This window comes from Rhea americana, unplaced genomic scaffold, assembly GCF_003343005.1.
Source record: "Rhea americana isolate MKP2758 unplaced genomic scaffold, rheAme1 scaffold_284, whole genome shotgun sequence".
NCBI classification, from domain to species: domain Eukaryota; kingdom Metazoa; phylum Chordata; class Aves; order Rheiformes; family Rheidae; genus Rhea; species Rhea americana.
This window is the reverse complement of record NW_028186406.1, coordinates 977,007-991,367: the sequence shown is the minus strand read 5'-3', so window position 1 is coordinate 991,367 and position 14,361 is coordinate 977,007. Positions and strand designations below refer to the sequence as shown.

At 45.1% G+C, this 14,361-nt stretch overlaps 2 protein-coding genes across 5 annotated transcripts in view; one reads left to right on the top strand and one right to left on the bottom strand.

Moving 5' to 3' along the window:
- The first annotated feature begins 29 nt into the window (after positions 1-29).
- Positions 30-8,993, top strand: GRSF1 (G-rich RNA sequence binding factor 1). The gene is made up of 10 exons (XM_085308867.1): positions 30-62; positions 100-247; positions 1,164-1,319; positions 1,697-1,837; positions 3,403-3,532; positions 5,912-6,072; positions 6,219-6,343; positions 7,228-7,363; positions 7,587-7,670; positions 8,858-8,993. Exons 1-9 carry the CDS (start codon positions 30-32, stop codon positions 7,643-7,645), a joined length of 1,089 nt encoding a protein of 362 aa, XP_085164993.1. The 3' UTR covers positions 7,646-7,670; positions 8,858-8,993.
- A 707-nt stretch (positions 8,994-9,700) lies between these two features.
- The window catches only part of RUFY3 (RUN and FYVE domain containing 3), a 58,076-nt gene continuing 53,415 nt past the window's right edge, over positions 9,701-14,361 (bottom strand). For all 4 annotated transcript variants that reach the window (XM_085308848.1, XM_085308849.1, XM_085308851.1 and 1 more), the window contains exons 17-18: positions 13,980-14,054; positions 9,701-12,284 (exon numbers count right to left, since the gene is read on the bottom strand). In XM_085308848.1, the coding sequence (XP_085164974.1) occupies positions 12,141-12,284; positions 13,980-14,054 (219 nt within the window). In that variant the 3' untranslated portion in view covers positions 9,701-12,140. The remainder of the gene's footprint in view (positions 12,285-13,979; positions 14,055-14,361) is intronic.

The window sequence follows — 14,361 nt, the reverse complement described above, 5'->3', positions numbered from 1 at the left end:
GCCGCGCCGCGCCGCGTGGGGGGCGCAACATGGCGCCGCCTCCTTCTGCCTTTACTATTAATGTTTTCAATCCTGTTTTTGGTTTTGTTTTGGTAACAGGTCGCCGGCGCCCCCCCTCAGGACGGTCACCTGGCAGAGCAGGAGCCGCTGCCTCCGAAGGCAGAGAGCGAAGAGTCGGTCTTCCTCATCAGGGCGCAGGGCTTCCCCTTCTCCTGCACCGAGGAAGACGTGCTGACCTTCTTCGATAGTACGGGGCCAGTTTTGTGTAGCGGGGCAGCCAAGCGGGGTGTTGCGGACCCTAGCGCTTAATAATTACTTAGCGGAAAGGATTCTTGCGAGTCGTTAGTCAGTGAAAGATGAATACTGTTGTAGAACTGTGCCTAGTTTATGTTCATAATACATGTAGTCACCAGCCATTAGTTTGGAAGTGATTATAGGGGCCAGCTCTTCAGTACAGGATTTCCTATTTATTTGAGCAAGCCTTCCCCTTGATTAGTGTTTCAGCTCTAAAGGCACATTGCTTTGAGTTCAGATTGTCCGCTTGAATACCATTGTGGTTGGCTTTCCCCCAGTCCTTTTAAACAGGCTGAAAAAATGGTGTTTACTTCCCAGTTAAAATTTCACTGCTGCTTTCTGACCTTGATGCATACCTTTGCAGGGCTGATTCCTCTATTCTGTAATGTTATGATGCATCCCACCACAGTAGAACAGATTGTCGGATCAGATTTTTTTAATGATTTGTTAACCTGCCGAGCTAAATTAAGTCAAATTGAACTCCTAAAGGAAAGAACTTCCAGCAGGCAGAGTATAAGTTGACTGAAGGACTGCATAGCATTTCTTTAGGATTAGAAAAAAGTGGTTTTGAAACAAAAAATGCTTTCAGAAACAAAAAGTTCACCTGCAGCATGAGAATACATTATCCAGTTACACAGTTGTGGAAGCTAAGGGACGCTAAGCCAGTTTCTTCTCTGTGAAGAGTGTTTTCAGTTAGCTTTAAGGTTAGAAATCAGAGTTTCCTAGCCTTTGTTTCAGGAATGTATTCTGCGCTCCTGAGAGAAACAACTCTGTACAGAATATTCAGTTTGATCTAGGATCAACTCCCTGCCCTTCATGTTCAGTGCAGTTGCATATATTTCTGTGTATTACCTCTTCCCAATTTCTAGGCTGTAGAATTCGAAACGGTGAGAACGGCATACACTTCCTCTTAAACAGGGATGGGAGACGCAGGGGAGATGCCTTGATTGAGCTGGAATCAAAAGCAGATGTCCAGAGAGCCTTGGAAAAGCACTTGAGATACATGGGCCCACGCTATGTGAAAGGTATGTTTGAAACAGCAGAACTGTAACTGTAAACTGGAAGAAAAGCATGCTCAAGTCGGTAAGACCCCCTTAATACAAAATGAGTAGGAAAGCTGATGTGTGTGGGACAGCAGAGAGATGCAGGATGTGAAGGAAATAGAAGAAAACAAAAGCAACAACAGAGGCATCACTAAGTCAGACTTTGCTAGGCTGGGCAGGAAGGGAAAGGGGAGGTGGCTTGTGCAGCAAGGGGTACCCTTGGGGTGTCACAGAGTGCTCTAATGGGGGGAAACAGGATGAAGGTGGAGGGAAGTGTTGTCTTAGAAGAAGGCTCCTGCCAGATGTCACCTTCTGCCCACCATGAAGGAAAACATGTTGTGTGCCTGTGTTCCTTGCAGTGTTTGAAGTACATGATAAAGATGCAGAAGGCTTGTTGCAGAGTCTGCAGAATGAGTCACAGGCCATTAACGATGGGGTTGTACTACTCAGAGGCCTTCCGTTCAGCTCCACTGAAGATGATATTTCAGATTTCTTTGCAGGTAACTTCGACTACCTTTTGCTCTTTGTTTAGGATTTATTTCCTGCTCTAAGTTCAGCGTAGCTAGGCTATCATTACTCTAAGAAAGATTTGCAAAAACTCTCCAGTTTGCCTTAAGAAGCAGGAGCACTTTGACCAGTATGAAAAGTCATGACCCCATTGCAAGTGAATGCATCTAAAGCTTTCACCTGCAAGATTATAATATCCCTTGCGAGTGTTTCTGGAGGTCTAACCAGCAGTCTTTTGGGGAAAAAGAAGTAAACAGATTAATCTAGATCAAATTTTCTGCATTTGATTGCTACCAGTGCCCAGACTGGCTAACTTATGGGGGGGGAGGAGGAAATGGTTGTATTACAGTCAAAAGCACAAGTAAGCACAACATAAATGTTGATAAAAGTGTAGTCGTAACAGTTAGTTCACATATGCCACAGTTAAAACTATAGCAGCTGTGTGTTTTTCATAATTGAATATTCTTGGCTGATGGTTGGGAATGGTTACTACCCAGCTTCTCAGCTGAGCAAGCAGTGGACAGTGCAAGTCCTCCAGCCTCAGTGGTGGAGCAGGCCAGGCAGCTCCCACATGGGTTCGTTAGGAAGAAGCTTTTCTGGGGTTTGTAGGATTGTTTGATGTTTTCTTAGGTAAAGATTAGGTTGTAGACTGAACCCAAACCAATTCTTTCACCTCCCTCCATTGCAGTTGTGCGTGCRCACACTGAGTCCTCCAAAACTAAGGTTCATAATAGCAAACATCATGCCAATAAATGAAGATCACTGGTGATGACTGTTTATATTAATCACCAACAGTTAACTAAGGCGTTTAAATGACTAGAAGCAGAGTCATCCCAGGGAGACATCCAAGGCAGCTCATGCATTTTGGAGCAACTGTTTCCTTTTCTTTGGAAGCTTAGGGAGACCATTGCAGAAGGTAATAGTGAAGAAAACCCACATACCTAGGCTTAAAAAAAAAGCCAAAATAAGTTTAGAGGCCCAGCCCAGTCAGTGCCAATATAAGTTTTAAGTTAGAACTCAAAGATCTTAGTCTGTCTTGTGTCTGATACAGTGACTTAATGTACTACAGGCTCTCCAGGAAGATACTGTGGGGCTACAAGGGGCAGAAGGGGGTGGAGGAAGAGAGAAGCAGGGAATAACACATTAACTGAATTTGGTCCAAGTTTTAAGAAGAAAACAAGAAAAGAGACCTGAACAAAGAGTTCTAGTTCAAGTTTGTTTTTTTGTTTTATTTTTTTGTTGTTTTTTTTAACTTTGGACTTGCTTGTTTTCTAGAACTTCAGTTCACTTGTTCTTGTTTGAAACCTCCTGTGGATTCATTATTGCAATTGAGGATTCCATGAAAACTAACTTGTAAAAATACAGTAAAATGGAATAAAGAAAGAATTAGACAAAAAAAAGTACTTGGGCCAGCATGAGCAGTTCTGTCAGAATGAGGTTATTGCTGGGTTGGCTTCTGTCTTAAAACAGGAGGCAACGAGAAGTGATATCCTTTTGCACTATGGCAGAAGTTCTTCTGACAATGTAAATGCCTTTTTCCTCTCCCCCCTCCATATAGGTYTGAGCATAACTGACATAGCTTTCGTTAACCGGGGAGACAGAAGAACAGGAGAAGCTTACGTGCAGTTTGCAGCTCCAGAAATGGCAGCTAAAGCCCTATTAAGGCACAGGGAATACATTGGGAATAGGTAGGTGCTTTGCTCTGGTTAACAGAAGACAGCAACTGGTATAAAGCATGTGGTGTAACTTAGAGCTTGCCTCTTACCAGGTAAAGCAACCTGCTTGAATAGTAATACTGGTATACCGTAGCTAAAGACCTATGTAGAACTCTGGCTTTGGATTCAAATTCTCTTGGAAACCATGGCAGTCCCTTAAAGCATTTCTTTCCTGATAGTGCCCTCTTAAATATTCTAAGATGAGTTTCACCTTTTTCAGGGGTATTTTCTGAAGAATCTTGACAGCTTCCAGGGAAGAAAAATCAGAAAAATGAAATCTGTTTTGATGGGCTTCTCTGCACCACAGAGCAGCCTTTGGCACGTACAGCTTGGGGTGAGGGGGTGGGGAAGAGGCTTTCATGCCTATCAGAAATAATCTCTGTTATTTTGAACTACACCTGAAACCAGTCCAACCCCTGTGTGACTGGTTTGGCAGTGGTCAGAGCTGGAGGAGTTACGCCAAAAGACTGCGCTCGCCCAGGCACCACTACAGATGGTCGCCTTCCCACTACAAGCATTTGCCCGTGCCCTGCCCTGCCTCTGAGGTTTCACAGTGCCACCAGATGCTTTCCAGCACTCTGGCAACCCTCTCTTTCCTCCAGCCCAGCACCTGTCCCCACCGGCGTCTCCGTTGGGAGCGTGCGTCGTGCAAAGCGCCACTTACCAGGCCCCTCTGCCTTGCGCCCGTTTCCGTGGCTGACTGCTGCTCGGCACCCGCAGCAGCCGACCTCCTCAGCGACTCCGCCGCCTGCCCGGGCCATCCTTGACCCGCCCTTATGTGCTTTCCTACAGAACGTAGAGCCCCTGCACCAGGCTCTTCCCTCCTGAGGGCCTCTCTTTTCTCAAGTAGAAGCACATGCAGCTTCTCCCCAGAATCCTGAGCTATACTCAGGATATAAGGTTTGTTTTTACCCTCCTTGGATYTTGATTTCTCTTTGATAGCTTATTCCTCTTTCTGAATGTCAGGTTGCAGAATATTTCTCTTAGACATGCTTCTTTTTCTATAGGCTACTGGTACCCAATTCTCTTCTTTTATTACTTTCTTTTCTGTTTGTTTCTCCCCCATTTTAAAAGGAAACCACTCCTCTGGAGGCGTGCCCAATAATTGAATTATCCCACACACCTCCCTGCCCACCAATGGGGATTAATTGTTCTCCCAATCCACCATTAACCTTTTCTCCCYGATGTTGGAAGAGGGCTGAGCAGACTCACCTACGTGACTTTATCTCTCTCTATTGCTGTGTAATTAGCCAAGRAACAGAGTAGGCTGTGAAACTACTGTCAGCTTTCTCTTGCTCTTTCTGGATTATTAGTTTTATCCAGAAAGGGCCATCGGTTGTGCACAGTATGGAGTGTGGGCTCACCCACCTCAGCTGGATGTCCACGCTCTCATGTTCTCCATCACGTTACTCCTTGTGTGCTATGGAAATGAGCTAGCTACATTTATGTATGTAAGGACCAACTGGCTGCTGTTTCCAGGGCTCTGAAAGATTGGCATAGGAGGCTCTGTGTAAGGGCTTCTTGGGTAGAGAAAGCTGCAAGGTGTTAAACGTTTTATGCTCTGGCAATACTTTTTTTTTTTTTTTTTTTTTTTTTTTTTTTTTGGTGTAAGGGAGGTTGTGCTACATTCCCTTAAGGCTGCACTTCATGTTGGTGTATTGTATCTGTAGCTTTATTTTCCCACATGATTACATTTTATCCCATAAATTTCATAGAGATATGTTAAATCTTGGAACCTCTGAGATACTCAGTATGACCCTGCTCAACTTCTGTATATGCCTGTTTCATTAATCTCCTGTTTTGGAGTTGGCCTCTCTTTAATTTGAGAGTTGCGGAAATTGCAGGTGTTGCCAGCGTAGTTTGCAGGGGGTGCATCAAGGGGAAAACAGGTAGTTTCACGCATGTACAGGGCTGACTGGAAAGGATGCATGCAAYGGCAAGGAACAGAAAACATTTTTCACAGCAAGTAAACGTCTATTTCTGCAGCAGAGCATGAGCTTGCTTTGTAATGATTGATACTGCTTCTACGAGAGCTTTCTAAAAGGCTGTAAACTAAAGACCTTGTCCAGGCAAAATTGGTAATCGGTCTGACAGTGGGGGGCTTAAAAAGAAGAGCAGCTGTCATTTCAAGTTAAAAAGGGCTTTCATAAATCTAACTGAATGACTTTCTTCTTCAAAACTGTTACTTGCCAGTAAACCCAAAATGGCAACTACGTACCAGAACTCTCACATCTAGTAGGTAACTGGAGCTGAGACAGGAACGTGTCCTGAAGTAATGACTTTCTTAAAATCTGGAGGAGCGCTTTGTGGAGGGCACGCACGCGCTACGTAATCTTCTCCTTTTAATTCTAGATACATAGAAGTATATATAAGTAGAAAGCATCAAATGCAAAAGCACATGATGCCCCACAAACAGATGTCAACTTACCCGAGAGYGGGTAAAGAACATGACTCGGTGTTTGAAGGAGGAGGATTGAGTGACGCGGGAGGCTCCAGTGCCAAAAGAGAGAACAGTGAGTCCCTCCCTGTTGCATGTGTTCCTTGAGGCACCTTCATGTTATCTCCGCTGTCTGCGTGGTACGACCCTGTGTTTCTACAGCTGTCACATAAGCGAGGTGATGACTGCGGGTGCTAACGGCGCTTTTGCTCGATTCTGCAGAACTGTACAGAGACGTAACAGAAAGGTCTGGGCACGTTTCGGAACCTGGGAATGCCTCGTTGTCGCAGCATTTTGTCCACGTGAGGGGTTTTCCTACCCAGGCTAGCCCCCAAGATATAATAAATGTGAGTAGCAGTAAGAGGATGAACAGTGGTGACTATCATCAGACTGATTGATTGATCTTTACAGAGGAAGTAAAATTTGTAATTTATCTCTGTGTTAGTGCTCAGTGCTGCCTCGCTTCAGGTTGACTGTATGTGGAAACTTTAGCTGGCATCCTGTTGCTGAGGGATGCTGAAGGGGTTGCAGGCTCCACAGCGTTGCTGGGACCCCACGGGCACAGTAGCCAAAGGTTCTCTAGGGTTCAGCATTACACTTCTGTCAGTAAAAATGGATAAAAGCTTGCTGGGTATCTTGAATAGCCATTACTCTCTATTGAGCATCCATTTATAAACTTTGAGAGATTTCCAAATAATTGACCACACACAAAATAAATTTCACAATCTTTTTTATTACCAGTTGTGCTTAGTTTTAATAGTATACAGAGTCACAGAATGAAGGTACATGCATTCAGTTTGGACTTTGGTTATTGCRCAGAATTTGAGTGCTGTGTGAAGACTTTTGCTCCTGTCAAAAAAAGCAGCGTCTAGAGCTCACGCGCACAGGGGGCAGGATGCTGCGCAGTGTGGGACAGCACACTCACACGCGCATCAGCTTCACCCAGGCTCGGGGGGGTGGAGTGAGTGATGGGTGTAGGTACTCGAGTGCTTAGCGCACAAGGAGCTAATGAGCTCAGACCACTGCGGCTCCACTCACTTTGGTAGTTTAAAAAAAATTATGTATTTATCAAGTTTCTCTTGGGGTAAGTTACCAGTTTTCCTTCCCGTGGAAGTCCAGGGAGTTGGAGGCTGCTGTTTCTGTTGTTTTATCCAGGGAGACTCTGCTCACCCAACTCATCGTGTTTTGACTGCTCCCCTCTACTGTTTTTTTCCCCCTTTCTCTTTTTCAGTTTTTCGCTCCCCTGAAGCCCACGAGGGTCATGGTAGAATACAACTCCCATGGAGAAGCCACAGGAGAAGCAGACGTACATTTTGAGAGCCACGAGGAGGCAGTTGCTGCAATGGCCAAGGAGGTGTCACATGCACGTAAGTGAAAAGGAAGAGAGTGTTGTAACTATAAGCCTTAGATCCTCAGGTGCTTGGGTACAGCCCACCTGGCTACTGCTAACACATTGCTCAACAGGAGCATTTTAAATCTGGAATTTCAAGTTGCTCTGTGATGTTAAACTGGCTTTCTGGAAAAAGAGAGGAGAATGTAATACACGTGAGTAACTGAGCACAAACTGACCTCTCTTAAATTGTTCCCCAGAGTGCAGCTCCATTGAGTTGTTCCTGAAAGAACATGCAAAGGTCAAACAAGATTGCTAGTGACAGTGGGACAGCAGCAGATTTGGTAAGTTGATCCCTTTCTTTTTAGAAGCACGTGTCTGTCTTATGCCTGGTATTTCTGATATTTGATGGATTTCAAGTAGCTTTAAGGCTGTAATGTAACATAAGTGACTGAAGCTGATCATCACTGCTCACCAGCGGTCAGGCATCAGGCCTAAACCCTCTGACCCAAGAATCCAGATTTCACAAGAATAAATTCTTGTGGCTAAGGAGCTCATTTCTGAGGTTACAGCCAGAGCTGGCCAAGCTGTGCTAGCCCAGACTTTGCAGAGCTACACAGAAACTTAACCTTTCACAGCTGAGAAATCCTGGAATGTACAAAAGTCTTTTTTTATTGTTGGTTTTTTCCTACTTAAAAAAAAAAAAAAAAAACACAAAACCCACTCTCCTGGTTCTGTTTTTTAAGTTCTAACATATTCCCTGTATAGAAGAGTGATTAAGTGTTTTTCACAGCCTTATATTTGATAGTACTTAAGTCTTTCAGGTGGGGAGAAACATTGCTTACAGTTTTGGGCAAGTGTAGCCAGCTGTAGCACACTCCATTTTTTTTTTAATCTAAAAAAATTAGAATGCATGTTTCTAAATCATGCAAGTGTAATAGAAGACCTTTACTCAGTGCAGATAGATTGTAGTGTGTGTCACAGTGTTAAAAACTGTCCTACTACAGCTTCCCCCCCCCCCTTCTTTTTTTTTTGTCTGCACAGGGCCTGTGTACCTCTCAGGTTTACGTGGAAAAAAACACAGGCTATATTGCAGCTGAGTRAGGGATGCTGCTCCCGAGCCAAGGCAGGCACAGTGCACATGAAAGTTCGCACTGCTGTTAAGTCTGGGTGACTTACCAGGCAGCTGTCCCTACTGCAAACAGGAGATGGCATGCCCCTCCTTAAGCACACTTACCTCGAGGAGGAGTGTTTGTAGGACTGAGTACGGGACTGCTGCTGAGCTGTGTGCTGGGACTCGGGCCCAACAGAATTAACCTTCTTCCCTTCCACCCCGTGAGAAAATGTCTGATCTATTGCAGCCTGTTTATACCATCTTACCTTTCCTGGTGAGATCTTTTAATATTGCCAACTTATACAATTCTATTATTGGAGATAACTGTCTACATTAAAATGCAATATTTAAAAAAGCCAAGTAATAAATAATTGCTATGAGGTAGTAAAAAGGCTTTTTCTTCTTCTTTCTTTTTAGGCCAAAGCCAACACATTCTGTGGTTATCATCATAAAGATGGAAGCACAGGTGTTGCTGCTCAGTGGCAAGGATAAACTGTATAAAATAATTTAGTCTGGATTTGTGTAAAAGCATGTAATAAATTGCCTTGACATACTCTGCCTAAATTGTGCTTGAAAAGTAGGAAAAGTAACAGTGAATGCTGTAGGATAGAGGCAGTTCTGATCTTGAGCTGAACCAGCAGGTGGGTGCTGTGCCCTGGAAGGCAACAGCTCAGCTCTGACCTGAGAGGATCTTCAAGCAGAATTACTAGAGTAAAATGCCTTTTCTGAAAGGGAACCAGACATTCAGGCACTGCAGTTGTGTCTGACTGTTCTCAAACCTACAAGATACCCCCTGTCTTGGAAAGCGCTGCCTCCCCCGTGAGAGTCTCATCGCTGCCTGCGCTGCCCTAACTCCTGGTGGCTAGAGGCTATTGCTAGGATCTCAGCTGGACAGGAGCCCAGTTCCGTGAGTCAGCGGCCCTTGCACAGACGACATCTGCGGCTGCTCGCTCACTGGTGTGTTCCTGCGGYAGGAGGAATGGTGAAGTCCACTCGCAGTAGCGTGTTTTGGAAGTGGATAGGTACTTGCAAGCAGGACAAGTTACCACAAATGAAGCGGTATTGGCAATAAAACCTTAACCAGTGACTTAAGATCCCAGTGCACAGAAGTCAGCATGCACTGTGTTTTATAGCTACTACCTCGTCCTCCTTACCACGCTTCTCTCATGCTGGGTAAGCGTTTGTGCATCTGTGATGGGTTTGAAATACTATATAAGAATATAGCCACAGCAGAAAGGAAGGATTGCCCAGGATGCAAGATACAGATGAGAAAATTTATTATGCGTGGAACAAAATTAACATAAAGAAAACTGCCTTCCGCTCTCCCCCGTCCAAGCCTTCCAGGCGCGACTCCAAAATCTAGCACTACAAGCAGTACCTGAGCAAACATGCCTTGAACATTTGCGGCATCACAAAGCATAATGTCCAGTACTTACTTAAAAGTTCAGAGATGTTCATGACACCTTCTGTAACAGGAAGGAGGCAAGTGCTGACACAGGCAGGTGGCAGCATACACACATCCCGCTCTGACCTTTCTAAACATCAATTGCTATTACAGCAGCCAGGGCTGTATTGTGAAGGACCGTCAGGCACCTCCCAGAACAGCTGCTYCTTCAGAGAGATCTCACGCCACCTGAAAGGACCTGCTAAGGAACTGTCCTGCTGTGTTAAACGGAGACAGCCATGGCCTTCACCTCAAGCAAGCAGAGCAGCGGTTGCTCCTTTAGGGACAGTCAGAAGCAGCACCAGGTCACTAATGAGCTGTTGYATCAAAGTTGCAAAACTGCATGCACATACCAGCATTAAAATTATCTACTGTAAGCGCCATGTTTCCAGTTTCATCCTCCAACACTGAAATTGCTTGAGTCGGAATTTCTTTGGGAGAGAAGTCACATTGGCTTATGGACACAGGAATTTAAAATCCCCATAAATGTGTACAATATGTACACACAATTAACACTTGTTACCAGTAAATTCAGCATCTTCTCCATTCATCTATGGTATCACACCCTTCAAAGCAGTGTTTGCCTGCACTTGAACTCCAGGCTTTTTAGATTTTAAATGTTTACTGTTCCTATTTACTTTAAAGAGTCAGCAGCAAGGAAGTCTAGACGGTAAGTACCACCATGAGAGGAAGAAAGAGCAGAACATGGAAAACAATTGCAAGTTCCCCCTGTGAAATGCTCCCTCTCTAAAGGGCTCTAAGAGGAGGAAGAGAACTTGTATGGCTGAAAATGCCAAGTCCAGCAGGGAACTAGAAGAAACTAGCTCTTGGTGCAAAGTCCAGCATACCTACAGTATCCTCAGCTCTGACATGCTTTTTAATGTGGCTCCAGCCAGTCTAATGACTAGAAAATCCCTTTTGAGAGATAAAACCAGTGCCCCCTAATATTTGTACAACACCAAATGAATCTAACTGCCAGATATATAAATAAATCAGTTTTCTATGGATTACGAAACATTCTATGCTCTTAAATACTGAAGCAGGCTTCCAGTATAAATCAGAGCAAATAAGCTCTGATCTGCTGTGTGCTTTATGAGGAAGCCGCCAGTTTTTGGAGTAAAACACAATTCCTTGAGATAACAGCAACAAACCATGATGTAGTACAAACTGTAATACCTTTTTAAACTGTGCTYGAGATTAGAATTTCTAGTAGGTGAAAAGCATTCAGACTTCATCCCAGCTTCATCTTAATCTAACAAAATACAGTGAAATATCAGATATATCATAACCACTTTCTTGCATGACAAGGGGGAGAGGTGCCCAGACATGAGGTGCCCTAAGCATTCTGTGTAGTTAGTGCTCAGTATCATGCATGTAAGTACTTGGAAATCAAATTCCTCCAGTTACTACATCAAGATGGAAAGTCCAGTTGCAGCCCTTTGGTCTGACCACCATTTTGTGGTCATCAAGTCACAGTGAATGTCTATGATAGAAGGTCAGAGGTGTTTTCAAGGCACTTCCATGCCTGCTGTGATGATCAGATCAGTGCAGGTCTGTTACCACATCATGCATGCCTCAAAAAAGACCCTAACCACCACTCCCCAAATCTCTAAAATGCAGAAGACCTTCCAGGGGGTTTGGGTTTTGTTTTTTTGATACCAGTGTGCATAGCAAGCCCGTGGTCACAGGTCTGAACTAAAGGTGGAAAACGTTTGTTGGCATATTATTAGGCTTCTTAGACCTGGCGCTGAAGTAGCATGGCTGAGCCACCCAAAGGCAGCAGGAAAAAGGGAAATAGTATTTCAAGAGCAGCCACACACGGGGATTAAAAAAGTGCTCCCATTTTGCTTCCAGTGAACCTTAACCGCTSAGTGCCTTTAAGCAATACAACTGGGGACGAGAACTTGCCTGACTTGTATGCGCAGACACAGGCACGCGCACACTCGACTCTGGGGCTGCCTGGTCTCACTGCTTCCTGAAGTGGCCAGGGCACGCTCTAGGGCTACTTCATGTCAAACTCCCAAAGCAGATCTCCCCAGAACAAGCTGAGGTGAGAGAGCAGGTAGATTTTTCAACTAGGAAAGCTCAGACTGTTCATTTTTAGTCACAAGAGACTGTAAACACTATAAAGCAGGCTCCTGCTCTGACCTCCACTGAACACAGGCCCATGTCTTCTCCTCAGACTCCCCGTTAACACTTCAGAGATGAACAACAGCTACAGCAATTGTTTGGTCACCACCGTGTGCAAGGGGCATCCTACAAGGGGCTGGTCGAATACTGCTGGATGAGCTGCTCGTGACAGGGGTTGCAGACACGCTCGGGGTTGATGCTAGACGGGAGGGGCAGTTCATTGGCTGAACAAGCTTCACAGAAGATACCGCCACAGTTCTTGCAGACATTCTGAAATGGAGGAAGAGGACAAAAATTGAGGAGGATGCTCAGGACAAGCACACAAACAATACAGAGTAACCTGGTGTTGCCTTATTCAGTCAACCCAATCTTCTACTGGACTAGAGAAAGATACTCAAAAATTTCACTCTTGCCCCTTCTGAAGACTAAGTTTGCTCCTTCTTTCAGGGACCAGGCTATGGCAAAGCTTATTACACCTGAGAAGAGGTGTAATACTCCTATTTTAATTGACTCAAGTCTAGTTACAATGTAGAGCTAGAGCGTTTTGTCACTGAAGATGCACATGTGTATTTTGCAGCCGTATGAACATACTGGCATGGCAAGTCAAACTTTGGATGTGTATATCAGCATGCACGTTCACCTGAAATTCTATCAGAAGTGGATACAGCAGTGGTGCAAATGCCACAGGTTTTTCTAATGTATTTTTCTGAACACAAAGGAACAGGGAACACTACAGATGCTAAGCAGGGTTCCCATGCACTTAACAGAAGTTCGGAGGGTGACTAAGTGGGGCAGTGTACCACCTCCTCACCACCGTTTGCTCTGAGCGTCGCCCTTCTGCAGCATTTGGGAGGAGAAGGCTGGGTCCTGAACGCAGCCAGGAAGGCCTTCTGTGCAGGCGTTACGCAACGGGCTGCCTYGGGAGCCCTGTTTTCCCTGGCAAAAATCCCTCATCGTTGGCTGCAGTTTGCTAGGCAGAACTGCAAACGCAGCAGGAGCTGGGAGTCCCTGCCTTGGCGCAGGGCAAGCTCTCGCTGTCAGCAGCGTGCATCTGTGCGAGGCTGGAAGCTTCTCAGTCCTCCTGCCTGCAGATCCGTAACCTCACCATGCTCCTAGTCCCCTCCAGCCCCCTCTGAGCATATATTAAGGAAAAAAAAAAAAAAAAAAATCAGGATCTATTTGGAGCCAAGGTACAGGCTGATCTCTACTGATCCATCAGGTCTAAGGGCCAGAGTACTGGGTGCCTTGTGCCAGAGGAGCTGCTATCACTGGCATTGCCCGCAAGGACGGCTCACTCCTCCTGCCCGCCTGTTTTCACGGCTCCCAGCAAGACTCTTCTGCTTCAGGTCTTGGCACATAAACTGGGGGAAACTACACTTTCTAGACAACCCCTGAGGTAATTGCTGCAGCGTGATCGGTACGCCTGCTGCACTGACAGCAGTTTTATCAGTGCCTCAGCTAAGTACTGGTGAGTTTTTGTTTTCATGAAAACTGCTCCTGCTCCTCAGTGGCAGTGGAGGAGAGTGTCCGGAGGAAGGCAGCACAGCCTGTGACTCCTCCAGTGGGGATATGAAGAGGGGCCTAGCCACAGAGAGGTAAAACAAACATTACATTTGTGAAAAAAAGAGCAAGGCAAGAGAAAAAGCCAAGATGATTACAGATCAGAAATAACAGATTTTAACACCCTCCTATTCTCACTTCTGGTTGACTTCAGACAAAACCACACAGTTAAAAATAGCAGTGAGGAAACTGGAAAGAGGAAGGAAAAGCAAAACACCGAAGAAGCTGGGGGACCCTCAAGTGTCCACCGTTTAGCAAGGTTGCCTGAACAGTAGATAAAGGGCAGTTTCTTTGCCTCAAGTTGCCAGTAGATCTGCACTCTGTTACCTGTTGCAAAATGAAAATCAGAGGAAATGCATACATTTACCACATGGCTAAAATGATAACACAAGCCTTAAGAGTCACCTTTTTTTTGCTTCGGCTGCTTTCTTCCTGGCAGAGTTGGCAGAGCTGGGCATTTCCAGGTGCTGACAGCTGCTCCTACACTCGGGATGAAAACAGAAGACATTTAGCTCTGCTTTACATGGCACCTGTATTAGGCTCTACAGCCGATCCTCATCTCAGAGGGGGACAAGTCAATTCACATCCTTGTGTCCTTCACAGCACATCATGCAACCTCCAGGATCAACACGTACAGTTACGCTGGCTACACCATGTGTTACAGTCATAAGACTGGTTACAACAGCGATATTATCTTCTGCTGTCTTCTCTGCCTCTGTCTCTTAGTAAGTCAAATTTTATGTGACCAAAATCAAGTAAAAGACACGAGCTCTGCAGAGTGACTCTG